Here is a 23,088-nt window from a genome sequence, read left to right as displayed (position 1 = left end):
CATCATAGATTTTTCATCTACCTAGGTACATACAAATACAAGAGGATAAGAACTTCATTCCATAAAATCGGTGCTACCTACCACCATACTTGATACCACCACATACTTCTTTCTCGTTAACAATATTAGCCGTGGAATTTTTTATATTGGGGACTGGGGTAGCGATATACTTAGGCGATATAGGAGTAAATAATATATCTGTAAGACTGTTTTTTGCAGGTAGGAGCAGTGGCGCTGGCGCTGGCGGGTGGCGGGTGACGGCGGCGGAGCGGCAGCGCAGCGCGGTGGCGAGATGAGCGCGCCGCTGTCTGCCGCCGAGGCGCTCTCCTCTCTGCTGTGGCAGCCCTACGAGTGCCGCTCTCCGCCGCTCGCGCGCTCGCGCACGGATGGCGCGCTGTCCACCGTGTGGTTCGTCGCGGGGGACGGGGCGCGCGCGCCTCAGTCGCCGAACGGCGGTCGTCATGCGCGCGCGTCGTACCGCGCTACAATCCTCCGCCACGAGATGCGGCTGCCCGTGCCGGCGCCCGCTCCGCTGCGAAAGTCCGACTCGGTCTCGGTGCGCGTGCCCGGCGAGCCGAGCCGCGAGTGCAATGTGAACATAGTGCAGGTGCAAGCACCTAGTCCGAATGTGAACAGTGCGGTGCAAACCGAAAGGGAGAGGAGCGTAGCCAGCGCGGAATGCCAGACGGAGGAGCCGGCTCGGCGGCGGCGAGCTCGCCGCGGGCGGGCGCCGCGCGCTCCAGACCTGCTGGAGAGCGTGCCTCCGCCCCCGTACAGCACGCTGCCGCCGCCGATGCATCCCGTGCCTGTGCCCGTGCCGCCGCCGGCGCCGATCATCACACCGCACCCTCCTGCGCCTAGATTTCCTTTTCAACCAGTACCACTCAGGTAATCTTTTACGGCTTTTACAAAACATAGGAATAGTTTAAGTTGAGAGTACTTACAGCCAGGTAAAGATGTTATTGATTAAGCCTTAGATTAAGCTCAATAACATTCGTTAGCTTTCATGTCACTTTATAAATTACATCTTTTTATATACATACTTATGAATGAATACATAGGCATAGCACATCATCCGTGTGATCTATCTGTTCATAGACAATATGTACGTTATATTTTATCATAGTAGGTATTACCTATATTATGTATACATTTCAAAAACTATGCACCTAGGTAGTTTACTTTCAAAACTACACTTTACTTGTGCATTATAGAAACTTCCGCGTTTACACCCACGGGGGCCAGTATAAAGCCATCATATAAGACAATCAATAGAATATCTAGGTAGTGCCATTTCTGGAGCTGACGTAAACGACAATTGCATCCGACGTTCATGTTAACATGCGGATTCGGAGAAAGGCGGTGCCGAGCGGTTCGCAAATCGCATGTAGGTAAAGTCTTTAATACTTTTAAAAATGGTATTGTTAAGCGTATGAATGAGACATAAATAATGTATCTCAAACGGACCGTAGCCTCGTGCAATACCGAGTGCTATCGCTCGTTGAAATCTTTTGCAGCTTTACAATATTTAGCGAGCTGTATAAGCTGCAGAAAGCTATCTTTTCAGTTTGCAAAGATTTTTAGTGTACAGAGGCTGGGGTCTTCCAATAAAATACTGTATATGCTGAACTACTTTATTACATTTATAAATTTATAATTTATTACACGTTAACTTATATAGGCGAGTGGCAGGCGACTGGCTCTCGCAGGAGTGTCGCCATTCGCCGCGCCACAAACCGCTGAATTTACGATATTTGATTACTGAGAATAATAACACACACTACATACACCCCCTTCTAAAAAAAAATGATTTACATAACTGACAAATATCAAAAAAAAAAAAAAAAATTAGCAAACATTAACATTTTGGGAGTCTATGCTGTGACAAAACACTTAAATCTGTACCTTGACTACAATTTAATTCCTTCTTTAACATTTTCCTTGCACGTATAACACAAACTTTGTATATTAATATAGCGCACAACACAAAAAGGATGACTGCCATAACCGTCACCGTGATGCTCAACACTTCCAATTTAAAATCAGTATTAGATGCTGTGGCGTGATTCGCTCCGTTTTGAGCGATAACAATTTCTTCATCTCTCTTTTCAACCGAATATGTTTTTCCCATTTTGTTAAATATTGTTTGATGCTGATAACTTTAAAGTTTAAACTATGTGAAATGAACCGACACTCAAATTTATATATTATTATTATATATAATTAACTGGTTGAGCCGAGATTTGAAATAAAATGAATACAAATATTCCTAACAATTACTTATAACATTAATATGTGCTGAGGTGACATTACGCAACCTTCGCGTGCCTACTTCTAACAAAAATGCCAATGCAACATTAACCTAATTACGGTCCAAAAATCTTACAGGTCTTTTAATTATTCTGCCACTACGTGATTTCTTTAAAGGCGTGCACACACTAGCCTCACTATGCTGATCTAATCTACTGTCATGTCTAACTTCATTTTCTTCTAAAATATACGCAGGCTTAAGTCTATCAATCGACACATTACATTCTCTATTATCAATTAATATTTTAAAAACTTTACTATTTCTTTCTAAAACTTTATATGGTCCGCTGTACGGAGGCGTCAGCGGTCTCCGTACCGCGTCCACTCTTAGAAAAACATGTGAACAGGAATTTAGATCAGCATGCACAAACGTACTATTACTATTTTTACATACCCTTTTTATGGGCCTAATTTTATTCAAAGTGTCTCTTAACTTACTTATAAACGAATGTGGATTATCAATTTTCGTACTTTTATCCGAACAAAATTCTCCCGGCAACCTTAAACAATGACCCAGAGCAAATTCCGCCGCGCTGATATTATCAGTGTCTGCTTGACAAGCTGCTCTCAATCCTAACATGACCGTAGGTAGTTCTACTAACCATGCTAGATTATTGTTCAATCTAGCCACCAGAGCCGACTTCAAGGACCTATGCCACCTTTCTATCTTACCATTACACTGCGGGTGGTACGGGGTAGTTCTCGTTTTTTGAATACCTAATAATTTCATTAAATCTGTAAACAATTCGCTTTCAAACTGTCTACCTTGATCGGTGGTAATAACTTTAGGACAACCGAAACGACAAATCCATCCTTCATAAACTGCTCTAGCTACCGACTCCGCAGTCATGTCCTTCACAGGGCAAATCTCAGGCCACCGCGTTAACCTATCGATCATAGTGACGCAATAACGGAAACCGTGCTCGGTTTCCGGTAAAGGTCCTATCAGATCCACGTGCAAATGTTCAAAACGCTCGCTATTGTTAAAATCGCTAAGTTTTGAAACAGTGTGCCTAATAACCTTACTTTTCTGACACCTAACGCACGTCCTGGTCCAGGTCCCCACGTCCTTATTCATGCCTGGCCAAAAAACTTTTTTACTAACTAACGCACGCGATGCTCTAACTCCGGGATGGAAAACGTCATGAAATTTATTAAAAATACTTTTCCTAAACTGTGCTGGTATATACGGCCTAATATTCTGAGCTGATGTTTCACAATATATTTTAATATCGTCATTATTATCGAGCGCTAACTGTTTCCATTGCAATTTATCATTTGTTTTCATCAAATCTGCGAGCTCAGCGTCTGTCGCCTGTGCTCTCGCAACCTCCACGTATTCACTCGAACTAGGACATACGATACTCTCGATTCTCGATAAAGCGTCGGCCACTTGATTTTCAGTGCCTTGAATATGTTGTATGTCGCTTGTAAATTCGCTAATATACAACAATTGACGCGCTCGGCTAGGTAACTCTTTATTAGAACTTAATTTACTTAAAGCAAAAGTGAGAGGTTTATGGTCCGTGTAAACTGTTAAATTTCTGCCTTCGATTAAATCCCTAAAGTAAACTATTCCTGAATAAATCGCTAGAAGCTCCTTGTCATATGTGGAGTACTTCTTTTGCGATTCCGATAATCTTTTTGAAAAATATCCTAAAGGTTTCCAAGAATTTCCTTCCCACTGATTTAACACTGCCCCTATACTAAAATCTGACGCGTCGGTCATTAACCCTAATTTGGCACTAGATATTGGATGCGCAATAGTAACGGCATTTTTTAAATTTTCTTTACACACTTCAAATGCACTATTCGCCTCGTCTGTCCAATCTATACGCGTCTTATCTCGTTTTTTAGTCCCGTGTAAATACCTATCTAAAACTCCCTGAACTCGAGCAGCGTTAGGAATATGATTTCTGTAGAAATTTAACATGCCCAAAAATCTACGTAATTGTTCTACTGTCTCCGGTTTCGGATATGACTCGATAGCTTTAACTTTTTCCGGCATCGGACTTATGCCCTTTTCTGAAACTAAATAGCCTAAAAATTTTATAGAGGACTGTCCAAAAACACATTTACTTAAATTAATAGACATTTTATATTTACTCAACCTCTCAAATATTAATCGTAAATGTTCTCTATGTATATCGGGGTTATCCGATCCTATGATGACGTCATCTATGTAACCGAACACGACTGACTGACCTTTGCCCCCTGTACAGTCGCTGCCATAATTCAATTGTTCTATGCCTGATAAAACTGTATTATTGATAAATCTTTGAAATGTTTGTGCCGCGTTACGCAGGCCAAACGTCATTCTTGGAAATTCGAAAAGCCCAAACGGCGTAATAATGGCAGTTTTTTTAATGTCGTCTGGATTAATACCTATAAAATGATACGCTCTACAAATATCTAACTTTGAAAAAAAATTCTTATTATGTAACCCATACGTAAAATCTTGTACCCTAGGTATCGGATAACGATCTGGCTTTGTAATTGCGTTTAACATCCTGTAGTCCCCACAGGGTCGGATACCACCATCCTTTTTAGGTACAATATGTAAAGGACTGGCCCACTCACTATTTGAAGGTCTACATATGCCTAGCTCTTGCATCAATTGGAATTCCTTTTTAACCCTATCGTACCTGTCGGCCGGTAACCTCCTGGCACGCGCGTGCACAGGTGGTCCAGTAGTCTCGATGTGATGATACACGGAATGCTCTGGGACATCCTTGAAGGCTGGCGGGCGCGTGATGTCCTGAAATTGTTCCAGTAAATCCGCGTAAGGATGGTTGCTATTTATACTTTTAATAGTGCCGAAAAAATGTGTACTTTTAATTCCACAGACATTTAAACTGGTAACTGAATCGATTAACTTATTATTATACAAATCTACATTTAATTTAAAATTCTTCAAAAAATCGGCACCTATTATTGGCTGTTTTACATCACATACGACAAAAGGCCATTTAAATGACCGTCTTAGGCCCAACGATAACTCTAAATTACATATTCCATAACATTTAATTTCGCTGTCATTTGCAGCATACAACTTTAGATCGACTTTTTCGATAGGCTTTCTAACACACCACTTTGGAATGACGGAAATGTTAGCGCCTGTATCGATCAAAAAACTATATTTCGTTAAATTATCTCTAATTAATAAACGATGGCTTTTGGTTACCTGACCTTGAGTACATCCGTCCACCGCGCCCGCATGTACTCCGTCTAGTTTCCCGACTGCTTGGCTCGCCACGCGCAGGGTTGCTCGCAGCGGTTAGCTCTCGATCTGTACCGAAAGTGAAAACGGCACAGCCAGTCCGGGTCTCCAGGTGCTCTTCTCGGCCGCGATGTCGATCTTCTCCTGAAGTTGGTCCGTCTGTCGTTGCTCCTAGAGCGCTCGCGACCCCTCAGTTCGGCGCGGAGCGCTGCAACCTCCAGCTCCAATCTGCTCATCTTCTCGTCCGGCTGCTCATCTGTTTCCTTCTTGCATGACACGGCTGCCACATCCCCGACGTTGGTGTATTCGGTAATCTTGTCTGCCATGGCCGCCAGCTTGTCCAGAGACTGATCTTCACAAACCGCCATGACTGCTCGAACTGATGACGGCATTTTCGACAACCACAGGCTCTTGAGTGTGTTGTCCGCAATTTGTGCGCTGCGACCCAGATCCTTCATGCGCCTTAAAAACTGGGAGGGTCTTTGCGAACCCAATTCCAGCTCCGACACCAACTTCTGCATTTGTCTTTCGGCACTCTCTTCATAAACCTGCAGCAGCCTCTCCTTAAGCGCCGTATACCTGTCCTGGGCGGGTGGTGACATCACGAGGTCGCTGACCTGCTGAATGGCCTCTTTTCCGAGTTTCGATATGACCAGGTTGAATTTGGTCTCTTCCCCCTGCTTCTGTGGGGCCATCACAGACTCGAACTGTGCGAACCATAACCTTGGCAAGTCTGTCCAAAATTCTGGTAGCTTGGTGGACACGCTTATCGATGCCAACGCCGCGCCTGACGCCTCTTCCTTGATCTGCGTATCTGATGCTGCTGCTTTATTCATTATTAAGCCGATGAGTTACTAGCCGATGAGCTTGTGAGCCGCCTGCCGCTGTAGTCGCCACGTGCCACGCGCGCTCTTCGATTGCGTCACGCTAACTTCCTGTCGCCGTGCCGCGTGGAATTTGATCTCGAACAAAACTTACCCCACAGCCAATGTCACTAATTACGCCGATTCCCTTCACTACAAACTTTCTTCGAGAGTTCTTCGTCGGGGTCACCAGTTTAGTGTACAGAGGCTGGGGTCTTCCAATAAAATACTGTATATGCTGAACTACTTTATTACATTTATAAATTTATAATTTATTACACGTTAACTTATATAGGCGAGTGGCAGGCGACTGGCTCTCGCAGGAGTGTCGCCATTCGCCGCGCCACAAACCGCTGAATTTACGATATTTGATTACTGAGAATAATAACACACACTACAGATTTTTCCTTTAAAGTAATATATTTCGTTCACACTTCATTACTTGTTACATTGGATGTTTATTTTGCAATTCATTAATTTCGTAATATGTATGCAATGTGTTACGCGCAGTAATCGCAACGATTGCCTTATCGGCAGATTAAATTAACAGTTAGGTAGGTAGGTACCTAGGTGCATGTCTAGTATACAATATTTGTGTTGCAGAAAGCAGTAAATCTGGAAGTTGAAATCATTACAAATTATAAGCCCAATAAAGACAAAAGAATCCCTGAAGATCCTTTACGGTTAAGTAAATTTTTGGGTGTTATTGAAGGCCAGAAGTAAATCCATATTTTCGTCTTATTACAGTGGTTTAAGCAATATAACGCTACGGATACTGGGTAAATAGTAACCAGTTATTTTGGCTTTGTTTGTCCATTGTCTAATATGTTTACGGTACAAGGTCGTTGAAAAGATACTCTGAATAATTTATAGTAATTTTGTAATATAGGTAGAACAATTGTTTCATATTATTAATATAAAACGCTGATAGTTAATGTTATCTTACACCTCTTTGTTTTCGAGAATAAATCGACCTGGTACCTACCTACCTAGTTCGAAATAATAAAGTTTTTACTGTGCCTCTTTTTATACGAATATAAACGATTGACATTAATAATTAATACATACCTAATTATGAAATGAACTGTATTTTACTTTCGATTATTAATATGACAAAAAACATATAACATAGGTACCTACTAAAAAAAGTACTAGTAAAATTTAAAATACAATAAACTTAACAATAAACGTAAAAAAAATTAACTCGTAGGATGGTAGGCAGTGTTGTAGGTATATAATCTATATGTAGGTAAAATTATCATGAAGGAAATAAAGTGCATGATAAAAAAAGCATAAAAGGAAGTTAAATAAAATTATTGTTAACTACCTAAATAATTGTTACTACGGATTTAAATAATAACTGTGCAAATTCGTTTATTTCTAGTTTATAACGCTAATTCATATCACATCATAATTTTATTATTTATATGACATATTGTGTACAATGTACACGTATGATTATATTCAAATGTTATTCACATAATGTTTTAATACTAGTAGGTAGGTAGGTACTTCTTCCAAGAAATTAACAAAACCATAAATACGACCTCTATAATAAAAAATCAAAAAAAAAAAAATCAAAATTGTTTATTTGGAACACAACAACACATTACAAAAACTTTATGCACGATGGCACCCATAAAAGCTTAAATAAGCTGCGGCACAGGTGCCAACGCCCGCCTCCAAACATTAGTAGTTCCACTAATCAAATTTTAACATTCATATCTCCAAAACAGAAACACAAAGTAATGATAAAAGTAAGTAAGACGATTTACTTATACAAAATTAAAAAGACAAAAAAGTAATAGTAATAGTTTCTTTGTTAAGAAACTTGACTTCGAATGGATTACGATCGTAAAAACAAATGGATTCAAAGTGCTGTAAACAGTACGGATGCCTTAATTGAGTTTCAATAGTGAACATAATTAAACAGGTTTAGTGATAGTCGCTGCATCGAGAACTGGTCCACTGCCATGTGGTGGAAAGTAAGCAAGTTTATTGAGAACGAATTTATCAAGTATTTACGAAGTTTCCTAAACTAGTTTTTTTGCTAATTTTATATTTTTGTTTAATGAGCTTCGGACTCTTTACAGATTTGGTAGTAAGTAGTCCTTTTCTTTATGACCTATCATTTAAATTAATAAATTTCTCTCATATTGAGAACAACTGGAGTGTCATTAATTTAAAAATACTTGTACAAAGAGATGCACGTACCACGAAACCTAGAGGTTTACTCACTCTAGAGAGGGTACATATTTTTTCTACAAGATAAAAACAAATAATTATCCAAGTTATGGAGAGGGCATCATTATAGAGACATATAATGTTTTTGAAGTACACATTAACACCTACCTAAGGTTCCATTATCTTATAATTGCATGTCTTTATAAAAGACAAGCATAATTTTATATGATTCAGTTCAAATTGCGTTATTCAATTATGCAAACTGCTATTTTGGATGTACAATGTGACCATAAACATGTAAAATACTGGGCTAGTTATTATGCGTAAAGCTGTGTTACCGTTTAACCTTGCATCTTGTATAAATTAACACAATTTCTTAATTGCTTATGAACTTCGGTCTATTTCAAGAACCGGCTAATTTTAAGTGTAATTGTTTTGCGCAATTGCTACTCACATCGCAAGTCGAATTAAACAATCTTTTAGAAGTTTGATAGTGCATAGAGTAGATTATATGGTAGATTACATTATAGCAAAATTTAGTATTAAAAAAGTCAAAATAAACTGCTATCAAATACACATTTCCAATAACTAAATACCAATATTTTTGGAAAGCAAAATTCAATTCAGCTAGGCCAGGTACGTTTCGTATGTCAATCAAGAAAACGTAGTGTACTTGTTTTCTGGCCCACATATGGTGAGGTCCGTGTAGGTCGCCGAGTGACATACTGAGTCTATGCGTGTGTGTGTGTGCCCGCCCTCATATCTCACTAGTTTTACAATTTCTCCCAAACTTTATGTATATAACTATATTATATACGCATGTTTGCATCGCTGTTTCTTTGGCACTAGCTTTAAATCATTTAATTAATTATTCTTACTATTGAATGTAAAAATGTTAGTTGAAATATTCTTGTGATTAATTGGATTAAATTTAATACACTAGAATTATTTCGAAATATATTTACATTGAACTTATAGAATTAACATGGTAATAATTTCAAATTTACCTCTAAGCATGGAAACCAACTGGATATTAATATTATGCAGATGAGGAATAAGCAATCATATAAGCATACAGCTATTGAATATAAAGGATATAGGTATGTTAGTTTGGTAAATTTTGTAAAAAATGAACCTGTAAAATCAGGTCAATTAATAATAGAGTATTTGAGTTACTATAATAATGCATATTCCACAACTGATATTTTCCTTTGTGTCTAGACGTTAATTAATGTTATATTATAAACAGGAAAATATCAATTACTTCGTGATAAATTATAATGAGCAGCTTGTTACCTACCTTATAAAAATGCTCATTCGTTTTATAATTCATGCAGGCATAAATTAATTTACTCACATAAAGATTTTATTTATTTATTTATTAACATAAATATTTTTAAATATTAGTATTTTAATTATTTGTTAGTTTCTTTGAGAGTAAAAAAAATAATGGTAATAGTTCAATTCTTCATATTTTTACAGATTTAAAAATATCATACGCATTAATGTCGTTTTAAAACATTTCTGCCAAGCTAACTTCCCGCCCTCGGCTTTACTTTACATGCACATGACTTTTATATATACCTAGTGATAGTTGTTCCTTACTCATACAAATTGAATTCCTTTATTTCAAGGCTTTTCACAACTAATGTATACGTATTGTATATCTTCGTCCATGTTTTTATACTTTTTATGCATGCAGTATGTAACATTATTTATGTGTATCACTTCAGGCGTGAAAACGAAACAAAGCGTACCTATTTTATAAAAAAAAATCGTAATAATTATTATAAAATATGTTAAAGTTAGAAACTTAAGAAATGATTAAATAATTTAGCTGTAAGATAAATAAATATATAACGCTACTAAATTGTAAAAACGATTATGTATGTCAACAAGAATTTGATTTATTAAGGACGTAAAGGATTCTTGATATTGACCGATTTAGTACAAACGTATGTATGTACATTATACACGTATATTTTTTCATAAACAGAAATGTTTATAACGGTAAATTATGAAACTATATAATAAACTATTTATCATTATAGCGCAGAGCTGGCCTTAAGGTGAGTATCGACTTCGCGCTCCAAGAGATCGAACATTGGCGCGCGCTCCATCCGCGTGAAATGGATACCAGTTTGGAACGCGCGCCAAAATGTTCGTTGGAGCGGTCGAACGCGGAGCGGTCCGTTCCGTCGGGTGTCGGTTTTTTACCGCGCATCAATCGTGGCGCGCGCGCCAATGGAGACGGGTTTGTCATATTTTTTGTGTTTGTTGCGCTCCGAGTAATAATTATGGATAACCAAAGTGAAGTGAAGTTTTTTATTGTGTCTTCTATCACTTCGTACTGCATATCTCTTATAAGTGTCACTCCATACTGCATTCTTTTACGGTACAGCTCTTTTATCCACCAACGCACTTTTCGTTTCTGTTTTTTCTTTCTTATTATGCTGTGTATAATTACAAAAGCTGCTGCTGCTCGTACACGACTAGCTTCCATGATGAACGGTCAAACACTGGAACGGTTGACACGCGCGCCAGGCGCGCTTAGTTGATATACTTCAATTATTTGGAACGCGCTCCGCGGAACGCACTCTCGGCGCGGTCATTCATGGCGCGCGCGCCAGGAGCGCGAAGTCGATACCCAGCTTTAGAGCCAGCGCGCACGAGCAACATTGTCTCCGCAACTATTTTGTCTCTCCCATCAATTTGTATGGGGAGTTGCGTCGCTACGTGCGCGCACTTTCATACTAGCCCATGGGCGGGAGAGACAAAATAGTTGCGGAGACAAAGTTGCTCGTGCGCGCTGGCTCTTATAGCTAGCTATACATATTTAAATACGACACTGACGTTAAATTTTAATATTCATTTGTTCTTAATTTTCACTAAACTACGTCTTAAAATATTATAAACAGCTGTCCTCTAAAGTCTAAACGTTTGTCGGTCAATATCGTTGGTTTGCGAAACTTCACGTATCTACGTAGACCGTACGAATTAGTAAGTAGGTACCTATATTCAACATTTTTATGTAACTGCATAGTCATTCAGTTTATGCTTTCATGAAGACACATTTTATTAAACAGTTTCATTAATACATTTTCCAAGTTTTAAAATATATTCTGAACAGTTTTTCATTTCATACATGAGTTATTACAGCATAAAATTGGTAACAACGTGAGTAATAATTGCAATTAGCTGAAAAAATGTCCGTATAAATCATAACATATTTTTATTCTTAAGTAAGCCCTTTGATATTTATTTATTAAGCGTCGTTCGTCATTCCGTTCTATTTCTATACTCAACACTTCCTTGAATGTTAATCTTAGGAATATACTTGCACCTCGAACGTAGCTGGCATGCTGCCAACATCCTAATGGTACGGGACTAGCGCCAAAGCCACCAGAAAATCTTATATATTCCAAACTAAACTTGTAAAGTGGATTGATTTGACGTAATGAGTATAGTGGAATACCGATACACGTTCATTAAGTAATTGGTTCAGGAATCTGTTTATATAATGTTTGTGGTATATTCCTTTTAGAGATGTCTAAATTCCAGACTTAATTTATTAATTTGTGGTACAATGCGTTGAGGGAATTGCAATAAATTTTACCAAATTTAAATTTTGTTAATAAGTAGGTACATATTAAATTTTAATAAATTTTACTGCAGACAAATTCTTTGTTATAAAATATATCATAGGTTAGGTTCGCTAAGTTTAGTCGTGATAACTTCCACATTTTATTTGCATTAACATTTTTTTGATAAATTTTATTTTTGAGTCGTATTTTTATACTTATTAGTATTAAAGTAGGCCATATTAAATTTTTATCCGGTTTTGTAATTTTAGCATATGAGTATATGCAAAATCATTTCCACCAAATATAGCAAATTTATTTTTAACTATAGCGGTGTTTCCAAATTTTCTATGCGCTAGTAATTTTTATGTGTTGACGACATGGCAGTAAATAATACCTGTGATAATACTAATAAATAACGTTTGTATTTAACAATTTTGTATGACAAGAGATGTAATACGATTTCAATGAAAGTGGGTTTACAATATTTCATACATTTTATTGTCTGTCAGTGGGTGAACGTAGCTGGATTTCACCAGACTCGTGACTGGGGGAACCGAATAGCCAATTACGGGCAGTCCGCCGATCCTCGGGGTAACTGCAATCCAATTTGTATCCGTATTGTCTAGAGAAATGTCCTTCTAAATGATTATTGAGTTTTATGTTTCGTAATGCTGAGTTTCTGAAATGGACTAATTGGAATTAATAAGCGCATATTTGAGGACAATAAATAAAAGGAAGGGGCATCTCAAATTGCTATTTTTTTATATCTATGTGTTAGGAATTTAAACCAACAACATTGTATTACACACCTGTTTTTTGACGGCTTTCCAAGTTGTGTAATTTATAATTTTTAATTATACGTCAATAGTTATTTTAAACATTTATTCAAGTGTTTCAATAATTCAGTGGTGAGTGGCAACAGTAAGATAATACTTATTTATCCCTTAGTATAAATCATTTACACAGTTGTCATGTAGTCAAAGCTTTGTTCGTGTAAACTAGAAGTGGTCGGAACTTGCAAAATCACACTACTTGCATAGTTCAATCACCTAAACAATTCAAATTTTGCCGCCATCTTGTGTCTATGTCAATCACATGGTTTGTTTTACGAAATACTCTTGTGTATATTGCATTGCATTAATTATACGTGTGCTGTGTATATTAAGTACACATATTGATATTTAAAAAAGATATAGAGTATATACGACTGAAATTGTTACTGTATGTATGTACTGTATGTCCCTACGTTGCTATTTAATTTTGACGCACTCATAGCAAATGAAATAAGGCGATCTTGTACAGAAAACGAAGCCAAACATGTACATGATCTGTTAGTATCATGCAAATATTTGCGCATTAACAGTAAATCAATTATTAATGCCGTCGACAGGTAATTGAATTAACTTTATCAGAGCCCTAATGAGATGGCCAGGGTACACGGTAAGCTTTTATATTTAATCCTTTAAGAGAAGGGTTATGTAGGTAAAATTAAATAATTAATGCAAATACAGGTAAATACGCTTTAAGTTTCAACTTAAAATTGACACTTGACCGTTGAGTTTTCATATTGGATTAACATAAAAATCGTTTGGAAATATTTGTTTATAAATTAAAACATGTACCTACTTTGTACATACATTTTCTAGATATCTTCTTTATTTATCATTTGATAGAAATATAAGATTTTCGATAAGTATACAGATTTAATTATAAAAATAGCCTTCATAAAGATGGCGATGTGCTTCCATTGTAATAAGATGGTTATTGAAATTAGTGCGTAAACTTACCACATTCCTTCTAACTAGCTCTGGGCTGGGCTATAATTTTATGTTGTATCCCTGGAGCCGAGCGAAGGGTTTGTCATATACTTATTAATTTCAATTTATTGAGAAGTTACACTAGGAAGTTTAGAGTATAAAACTATTAAATCTAAATTATTCATGATTTAACTTTTCAATTCCGATCAGTTTAGTGGTACCACAGTATTAGTATCTAATCTATTATATCTAAATGTTTTTTCAATTTTGTATAAAGTACGAACCGCAAGTTATCATATTGGACAAATCGCAACCGTAATTTTGGAGTGATAAATTAATAGATCTATTATATTTTATTCCAAAAGAACAGCTTGAGGTGAAAGTGGTCGACAAGATACTTAAATGGTCACGATAAGCAACATGGTGTGTTCCAAGCGTTAAACATGAATATCATTTAACTAAATTGAATTTTAATACGTTTACTTAAAACTCGTTTTGATTAAAACTGCTTCGATTTACTTGTGTGTGCTTTGACTTTTATGAATTCGAATTTAAGGTTAAATGGGGCTGATAAAAAATGATGATATTTAAAGCTTTTTCATTTCTCAGCCTTTTGTTTCCTATTAGGTTCTTTACTATTTTGCTTAATTTAGCAAGAAGTTATCAGTTGCACTCTCATTCATACAAAGTTTCGAGGTAATTATATAAATTGCCGAAGTTATGGGACGTAGGTAATAATTATCGCAGTAAATATGTGGCAAAACGTGCTCAAAACTTACTTCTAGCGAAATCCCCGAGATTTCTCAGATCTAATTTCCAATTACAACATAATCTTAGAGGTAAACAAGAAGTCCATTCATTATTGAGCGACCCTGTATCAAATTAATTGGATGAGGGACGTTATTTCCCAGAACGTGCGTTAAAGTTATGATATGGCGACACGTGATAACTAAGTCTAGGATGGACGATTAATATTAGAATTTATAAGAAAGGACAATTTATGTATGTAATGACATCATCCCTGGTGTTAAACAACAACTAGTTTATACAGATAGATACTATAAAATACATGATATAGTAAGCACAAAGGGCACCAAGCAAATCAATATTGGTCTCGTAACTCTATTTTTATTATTTTATTTATAGTCAAATTCAACATAGATACTGCGAAAGTCTTACCGTGCAATATTTTATATAATTTAAAAACGTTTGGATACTATTATGAAGTAAGCATTGTGCATTATTTTAAATGTAAAACCAGAAATTCTCGCACTTTTATTGTAGTTTATTCACTCGCAGTTATCCGCGTCCCCATTGTTTATATTGTAAATATTTTACTCCACTAAAGTAGGCTAGCTCCTTTTCCGTGCTAGAACTATACGCTATCTCTATTAGATTTAGAAAAGTTCTACATTTTGTTTAAGTGATACACACCTTTATTTATAAACATACTCAACCGCACTAACCATTAGTAAATATGGTTGTGTACATGCAAGAAACTACATTTTATCATCAGTCGAAAACAAAGTGTGACGCATGATGTGTGTTTGATGAACCATAAACACGTCGTTCCCGCCTTCCTCTTGCTCATTATCTACAAGCCTGTCGCATTATTTTGAATGACTATTGCATATAAAATGTCTCGGTGGTAATAGTGTGCGGCACGCAGAGCTCTGTCGTTTCTATCGACGATTTTGTTCCGTGTTTTTAGACCGTGTCATGCGATATCAACATTTACATGTAGTAATGCTATTTCCTAACACCCTATGCGTTTAGCATCAATATTTAAAAGTGGTCGTTTGACACAAATAAGAAATCTTATTAGGCTAATTATATCAATTGAAATTCACTTAATATGTACAAAATTATGATTGAGAAATTGTATTTAATATTCCTCGTTTATTTCATAAAAAGGTTATAACGCTGATTGTCGGATATTACCCACAGCAATTAAGATGTTTAAATGAGCCTCTTTGATACAAAATGAAGTTTGCGGTCACCATAACATGAAGACAAACAATAAACTCGAATTGAGTAACAATTGTCGGCTGAATAGATATATTATGTAAGCTACGTAACATTACTTTTTGTATTATTCATCCAACAAATTGGTATTACGCAAGAACATTAAACACTTTCCTTTCGTTATCTAAGTAGTAAGTACTTTAAAAACCTTCGGATGTGTGACACAGTTGTTCAAGACCAAGTATAAGTAAGTGCGAAGGACGTTAGTGGACATTACACAATGAAAATATGCATTTTTGTAGAAAGTCATTAATGTAAAAGCAAGGAAAACGTCAGTGAGCTCGTGATATCTTTCTCTGCCATTCGCTGGAGTCATTATGTAAATTGTCGTCGTTCAGAACGGTAATGATGGGTCAGCTTTGAAACCACGCATCGTACGATATTGTTGGGGGAAGCGACTCTGAACTTTGAACTTTATTATGTTTGCTACGTGACCGTAAAAATAATAAACATATTAAATGCCTTTTCACTTACAATGATACATAAAAATGTGGCTATATTGTATGACGGGGAAGGGAAGGGGGAGGGAATTTTCATACAGTAATCTGTTAGGAAATGTATTGCTCAGCCCACAAAGGCCGCACTATGAATTTATTATCAAAATTACACCACCAAAAACTTGTATATTCGAATACCACCGATAAAATTTTCAGAATTTGAATAGCATTAGAGTGCAATCGTATAAATCCACTGGCTGTGTTTGATAACGTTCAATATGCAGTACTGGAATAAATCCGGTTGATATTTAGTTTTGTGACCTCGCTACAACTGACCCGAGCACATGCACATTACAAATTTATATTTAAGCATTTATAGACTTTAAGTCTTTACAAATACGAACCAGAATAGCCTTCTTCCTCATATCAAATATATTCATTGTACAGTTTATAGTTTATACTATTTAGATTTGGCTATTCGCAATTTGTAGCGGAGTTATGATGGAAAGCAATCGCTTTCTGTGGTTACAATTTAAATTTTTTGATGGTTGTTACATAAATTGAAGTCTGTGATTACAGAAGTGCCAATTCATAGAGAACTTTGAAGAGGGGTTGTTTGCGTACTTTGGTGGGATTATATTTTTTCCTTCAATTATAAAGCCAGATACAGTACAAATTTAATTTTCACTGAGATATTTCGGTTTCATGACACATCCAATTAAAAATATTTCATATGCAGTTACGACAGTCAAAATTGCAATTCACTTATGATATATTATTATGTAACACACATACACTTTGCAGATCTGTTTCTATATATTTCATTAGTAGTGGAGTGGAAAGCAAATGCATAAAGAGGATATTTAGGGTAGCGCCCGACTCTTGATGCATTGCAAATAAATCGTAAACGGGAAATAGCCGAGAGTTCATAGCGAGCGAGTTCAAAAGACATTATTCAGTATCGGAAAGCGGAATACTATGGCTTTAAAACCGAATAAAACATGGCGGCCGCTCTTATTCAATCGTTTATAAACATTTTTGTTGCATTGCCTTTGCCATGTTTCAATTATATTTGCTTTATATGTTCCGTTATTTTGTGTAAAATGTGCAGTTAAAGTAACGTTGGTACTTATAAAGTATTTATAGTTTATTGTAGCTATACATTTAAAATGTTTTTCATTTCAAAGGACACATCAATACAACGTTGTTGGGTTACTTCCCTCGTATTTTTATTAGGTACAGTAGCAAGCCCATTGAAGTTGCATAGGTTCTCTATATTACAAAAAATATATGGAGACAGTAGATAGGCTGTCTGTCTCATTGTTCGATTCATTGGTTTTGTGTGGTCGTGATTAGAGTGCGCCCATTGACGGGATCGCGTCGATTGGGATCCATTGTTGGACGTCCGGGGAACTTTGATCCTGTAAAGGACCTGCATTGACAGCATATTTTGATTTGTTGTTCTATGCAATTGATTTATTTTCTTTTTTTGAAGTCAATTTTTCGACGACTAGCTTGAGAGTAGAGTTGACTATGTAGGAGAACCCTTCAAAAAGATCAAAATATATTTCACGGGCATAGCATAGTAGATGATGGTAATTTATATTTCACAAACGATATTAAACATACTTAAGGTTGTATCCTGTTAAATTAAATATTTACCTACTTAGAAAACCAATATACCTATTGTAGAATAATATAATGTAATGGATATTCAATAATGCAAATTTGTTAAAACTCCTTTTTGTTGCTGCCATCCTTAAAAACATTATTATAGTTCCATCAAGATTTTTAACATTGCATTCAGATATTATATTTAACATGGAATCCAATTAAGTAAGAATAGAATAACGAGATATTTAAACGATCGGGAATATCAGCTGTCTATACAATAAATATTTTTTATGACCGTGGTGTCTCTTCCACCCCAGCATTGAGTATTCGTTGCGTCACACTCTTGGTGATTTATGATCGTGATATCTGTGGGAGCCCTCGAATTAACTAAATGCGATGTTTGGGAATTTCAAATTACCTCTATTGTTTCTCGACCATTATATCGACAATACGCTGGGGCGTTTGTTTCATTTCTCGATTTCTCAGGGTTGACGCCATGCGTTTATAGTACGGGAGCTAGCAACGTTAAAAAAAAAGTCATTTTAGTATAGTTGGGTTTTTGATATACTGTTTCTCTTGCTATTTCGGTTAGAGTCCGGGCTGTCTGGCTGGCCGCAGTGGTTGCGTTTATTAGTGCGCATCTTATCTGCACAGGAAAATATCCTTAATTTAAAGTCATTTTTTAACGCGTAATTTTTAATCTTTTGCCTTTAGATAGATCCATCAGACATAATTTTTTTATTGCAAGACGTTTCTTTCGTTGTAAAATAGGTGCCATACGCAATTTTTATTTCAAAATAACTAAAATGTCATCGAAATAAGTGAAATTACATCAACATGAGTCCGCTTAAAAGGTAAGTAATAACTTTATTATTTATATTATATTATCCTTTTTTAATACTTATATTGAATAATTAGTAAACTAATATTTTTAATAGATGGTTTCATATTTATTACACTTTTGGGTATAAATATGAATTTGATGATATTTGTATTTTCTAGTGCTTGATTTTACGCGAGTATTATACATTTTGAAATTAAAGACTTGGGAAAATAATACAATGAATAAATCGCGTTTAAAATCCGTTAAAAAGTCTTTAATTTCTTGATGATATTTGGTTTTTATCAAGTTTACATTAACGTCCTATTTGAGGTTCGTTGGGAAAAAGGAGGCGATATGGTAGATTGTTGCAATAAAACTGTAAATAGTAAAATGAATATTATATATAGTATAAGTAACACAGTGATTACTTATCCTTCACTGGGACTCATGTTGATGGAATTTCACTTATTTCGATGATATTTTAATTATTTTGAAATAAAAATTGCGTCTGGCACCTATTTAACAACGAAAAAAACGTCTTGCAATAAAAAATGTATGTCTAATGGATCTATCTAAAGGCAAACGATTAAAAATTACGCGTTAAAAAATGACTTTAAATTAAGGATATTTTCCTGTGCAGATAAGATGCGCACTATTAAACGCAACCACTGCGGCCAGCCAGACAGCCCGGACTGTAACCGAAATAGCAAGAGGAACAGCATATCAAAGAACCAACTATACTAAAATGCTCACTTGTCAACGTTGCTACCTCCTAGTGTATTATGTCAGCTTGTGCATACGAACGATCAAAATTAATTAACTTTTGTGGCTTGAAATGAGGTTGAGCACATTTGAGTTTAGAATTCAATTAACGAGCGGGGTTTGACCGAAGTCGAACAATTCGTGGCTTCGATTTTGTGGGATTTAATTGAAAATTTATGCGCCTTTGTTATTTCATCGATCGATCGCTGGCGAGTAAAATATTTTGTGTCTAAGGTAACCTCGCGCTGACAAAGAACTTTGTTATTCAGTTCCACACAACTACGTAAGTAATACGGGAGGACCCTTTATTTATTTCATCCCACGATCCGATCAATGGGGACTAATAGCGTGGACACCGTCTTTGTATTTTGGGTAGCCACCCTTCGCACTAAAATTGAATAAAGAATACCGATTTCACATCCTATATTCTCTTTCTGACTAGATGACATAAACTATGCATGTTTTTTGAGTAGCTTGTGGGGGCATTTATAACGAACAAGACTAACGTTGGTAGGTACAGTTTTTCTTGACGAATAATTTATGTGAAGTTCTGTTTACCTACTTATATCCAAAACTAATTTCAATCAAAGTCAAAATGCAAATCAAATAGAATCGAAAACAAGGAACTGTTATCAATTTGGTGAAGTTATAGGTGTTGGTTCTATTGTTTCCTCTGCAATGCCAACCATTGTCGCTTTAGATCTATTATTGTCGATCTGTCATTTTATGTACGGTCAGATAAATTAACTGTTGGAAAGCAGTTCCGAAATATTTCGATAACAACGATTTCCGTAAATTATATTTGTTATAATCGAATATTGAAACATTTTGGGTGGGTATTATTATAACTATAACATGATGGTAGTCGTATTATGTTTCCTCATAAGTCATAATATTATCAATTATGTGTATGATTAAATAGCGGCTAACTGGAGTATAAAATTATAATAATTAGTAACATGAAAAGTTAATCACAATGAAAAATATTATTAAACTCATAGGTATGTAAATATTTATTATAAATAAATACTTAAAAAAATGTTAGTTTACAGCGATATTAAATTTAAAGCGATTTCCAAAACTCTGCCAGCTATAACATTATAAACACGTCATTTAGGACAAACAAATTTCCTGAACTTTGGCAAAGAGCGCTTGTGCAGCCAATACCAAAAAAAGAAAATCCAGTTACGTCAAAGGATCTCAGGCCAATCAGTATTCTCCCATGCCTGTCAAAAGTTATAGAGAGGATAGTCCACGACCAACTCTATCAGTACTTGGAGCAGAACGGAATATTACCAGACCTACAATCCGGTTTTAGGAAAGGTCGTGGTACCGTCTCTGCTTTGACTGAAGTTGTCGACAACATTTTGACAGCGCAAGATACGGGCATGAGCACTGTTATCGTCTTTCTTGATTACACCAGAGCCTTTGACACGATTAACATTCCATTACTTCTTTCTAAGATGTCGTTTTATGGGTTTGGCAAGGAAACGGTTAGCTGGTTCAATAGCTATCTCAGCAATCGCACTCAGACGGTAGCAGTTCGCAAGGAGGATGGATCGGTCGTATATTCTAATCAAGGAAACGTTACCAGAGGAGTACCACAGAGCTCTATCTTGGGTCCACTTCTCTTTATATTATATACTGCCGATATCACCAAGGAGATAATATATAGCCGATACCATCTTTACGCGGATGATATACAGTTGTATATCTCATTCCATCCGTCCCGAACTCCTGATGCTATTGCTGAACTGAACTCAGACCTGGTGCGCATATCGAAATGGTCGGAGAAAAATTCACTTGTTCTCAATCCAGCAAAGACTAAATTCATGGTTTTGGGAACACCGAGGTCGGTCGGAAAAGTCATTGAATTCAATCCGATATTAAACATTGAAGGTCAAGCTGTAGAGCGGGTTGTCGAAGCTCGAAATCTCGGGATCGTTTTCGATGAGCATCTCAAGTTTGAAAAACACTTCCAAGCTACCATATCGAATTGCTTCTACAGGTTAAAGCTACTTTATCGCATCAGAAACTACATCACCACACCCTTACGTATAAGGCTCTGTGAGGCACTAATTCTCTCGAAATTTAATTTCGGAGATACCATGTACGGTGCAATATTGCTTGCAAGGACCAAGAATGCAATACAGCGGGTTCAGAACGCGTGTGCTCGGTTCTGTTGGGATATACCTGCAAGAGATCATGTTACACCATATCTCATCGAAGCAAAAATGCTCAACATGGAACGACGCAGGCGCCTTCACTTTGCTGCGATGCTTTTTGAGGTGGTGACGTCTCGAATACCAAAATACCTGCACAGTAAGCTTAGATGGGTTGGTGAGAAAAATGGCTCGCACTTTACAAGAGCATCCTCTTACATGTTGGCTATGCCAAGATACCACACAACCGCTTTTAGAGGCAGTTTTGTATACAACGCAACTAAGTGTTGGAATAACCTTCCGCCACCGCTACGTGAGTCGATTTCCAAACACTCTTTTAAGTATAAGTATAAAACACACCTGATTAGCGAATTCGTCGGGAAACCTTAGTTGCGTTGTATATTATAATTGCAATTCAATATATATTATGTAATATAATTTATCATTTTTTATTTATGTTATTGATGTTTATTTCATTAATTTGTAAATGTTTAATATTTTATAAATACAAACACTCACTTATTTATTTAAATTTTTCTACTTTGTTTTATTTTATATTATTTCATTTTATTTTATGTTATATAACTATATTTTATTATTACGGACACTTTAGACTTACGCGTCTGTTGTCTGGTTGGGCCCTGAAAACCAGCGCTATGCCGACCATACCGGTGCGGCATAGCATGTGCTGAGTGGCCTTACCCTTTAGGTCACCAGTCGCCACACAAATTTTTATATATTAGTTTTTTAGCTTTTAAGTTTTTTATCTTGTTATTTTCTATAGTGTTTAAGAGTGCTTTTGTTATTGTTTTTTTATATGGTGGTGGTACTTTGGTGATCCTAATAAATGTATTTTATTCTTTATTCTTATTCTAAAAATTGCTGTCATCTAAAAATATAATAAAAAACTTCAGTGTTGCGTCTACATTTATTTCATCACGTTATAAAAACTGCGTTTGCTATTTTATACGATGTCACTAATGTTTGTAACGTGGATTATTAAAACAGTATTTCAAATGTTATAGCCAGTTGTTATTGAAAGTGAATAGTTCATAACGAATGCTTGTTTGTGGAGTTATATTTCAATATTCAAAATGAAAAATGTTCCTGCTAATAATGCTGTTAGTTAAACTTCTTTGAGCTTATATTGAACGTATGCACAAAGGGTTCTACACATGTCTTCGCTGAATATGATGTAGATAAAGTTGTTACGAAGGATACAAATTTCCGGGACAGGAAGTAATACTTATTTACCAAGTGGACGAACTCGAATATCGACGCTAATATTTATTTTATACACCATTACCTACGAATAGTTCGGGTTATTTGTTGTACTTGATTTATTTT

At 36.1% G+C, this 23,088-nt stretch overlaps 1 protein-coding gene across 1 annotated transcript in view; it reads left to right on the top strand.

Moving 5' to 3' along the window:
* Positions 1-277: 277 nt before the first annotated feature.
* Positions 278-23,088, top strand: part of LOC123695339 — an 80,976-nt gene continuing 58,165 nt past the window's right edge. Inside the window, exon 1 of the mRNA XM_045641165.1 lies at positions 278-888. Within this exon, the coding sequence (XP_045497121.1) occupies positions 293-888 (596 nt within the window). The 5' untranslated portion in view covers positions 278-292. The remainder of the gene's footprint in view (positions 889-23,088) is intronic.

This window comes from Colias croceus, chromosome 11 (assembly GCF_905220415.1).
Source record: "Colias croceus chromosome 11, ilColCroc2.1".
In the NCBI taxonomy this organism is placed as follows: domain Eukaryota; kingdom Metazoa; phylum Arthropoda; class Insecta; order Lepidoptera; family Pieridae; genus Colias; species Colias croceus.
The sequence above is the reverse complement of the archived record's forward strand: the minus strand, read 5'-3'. Positions and strand labels throughout refer to the sequence as shown.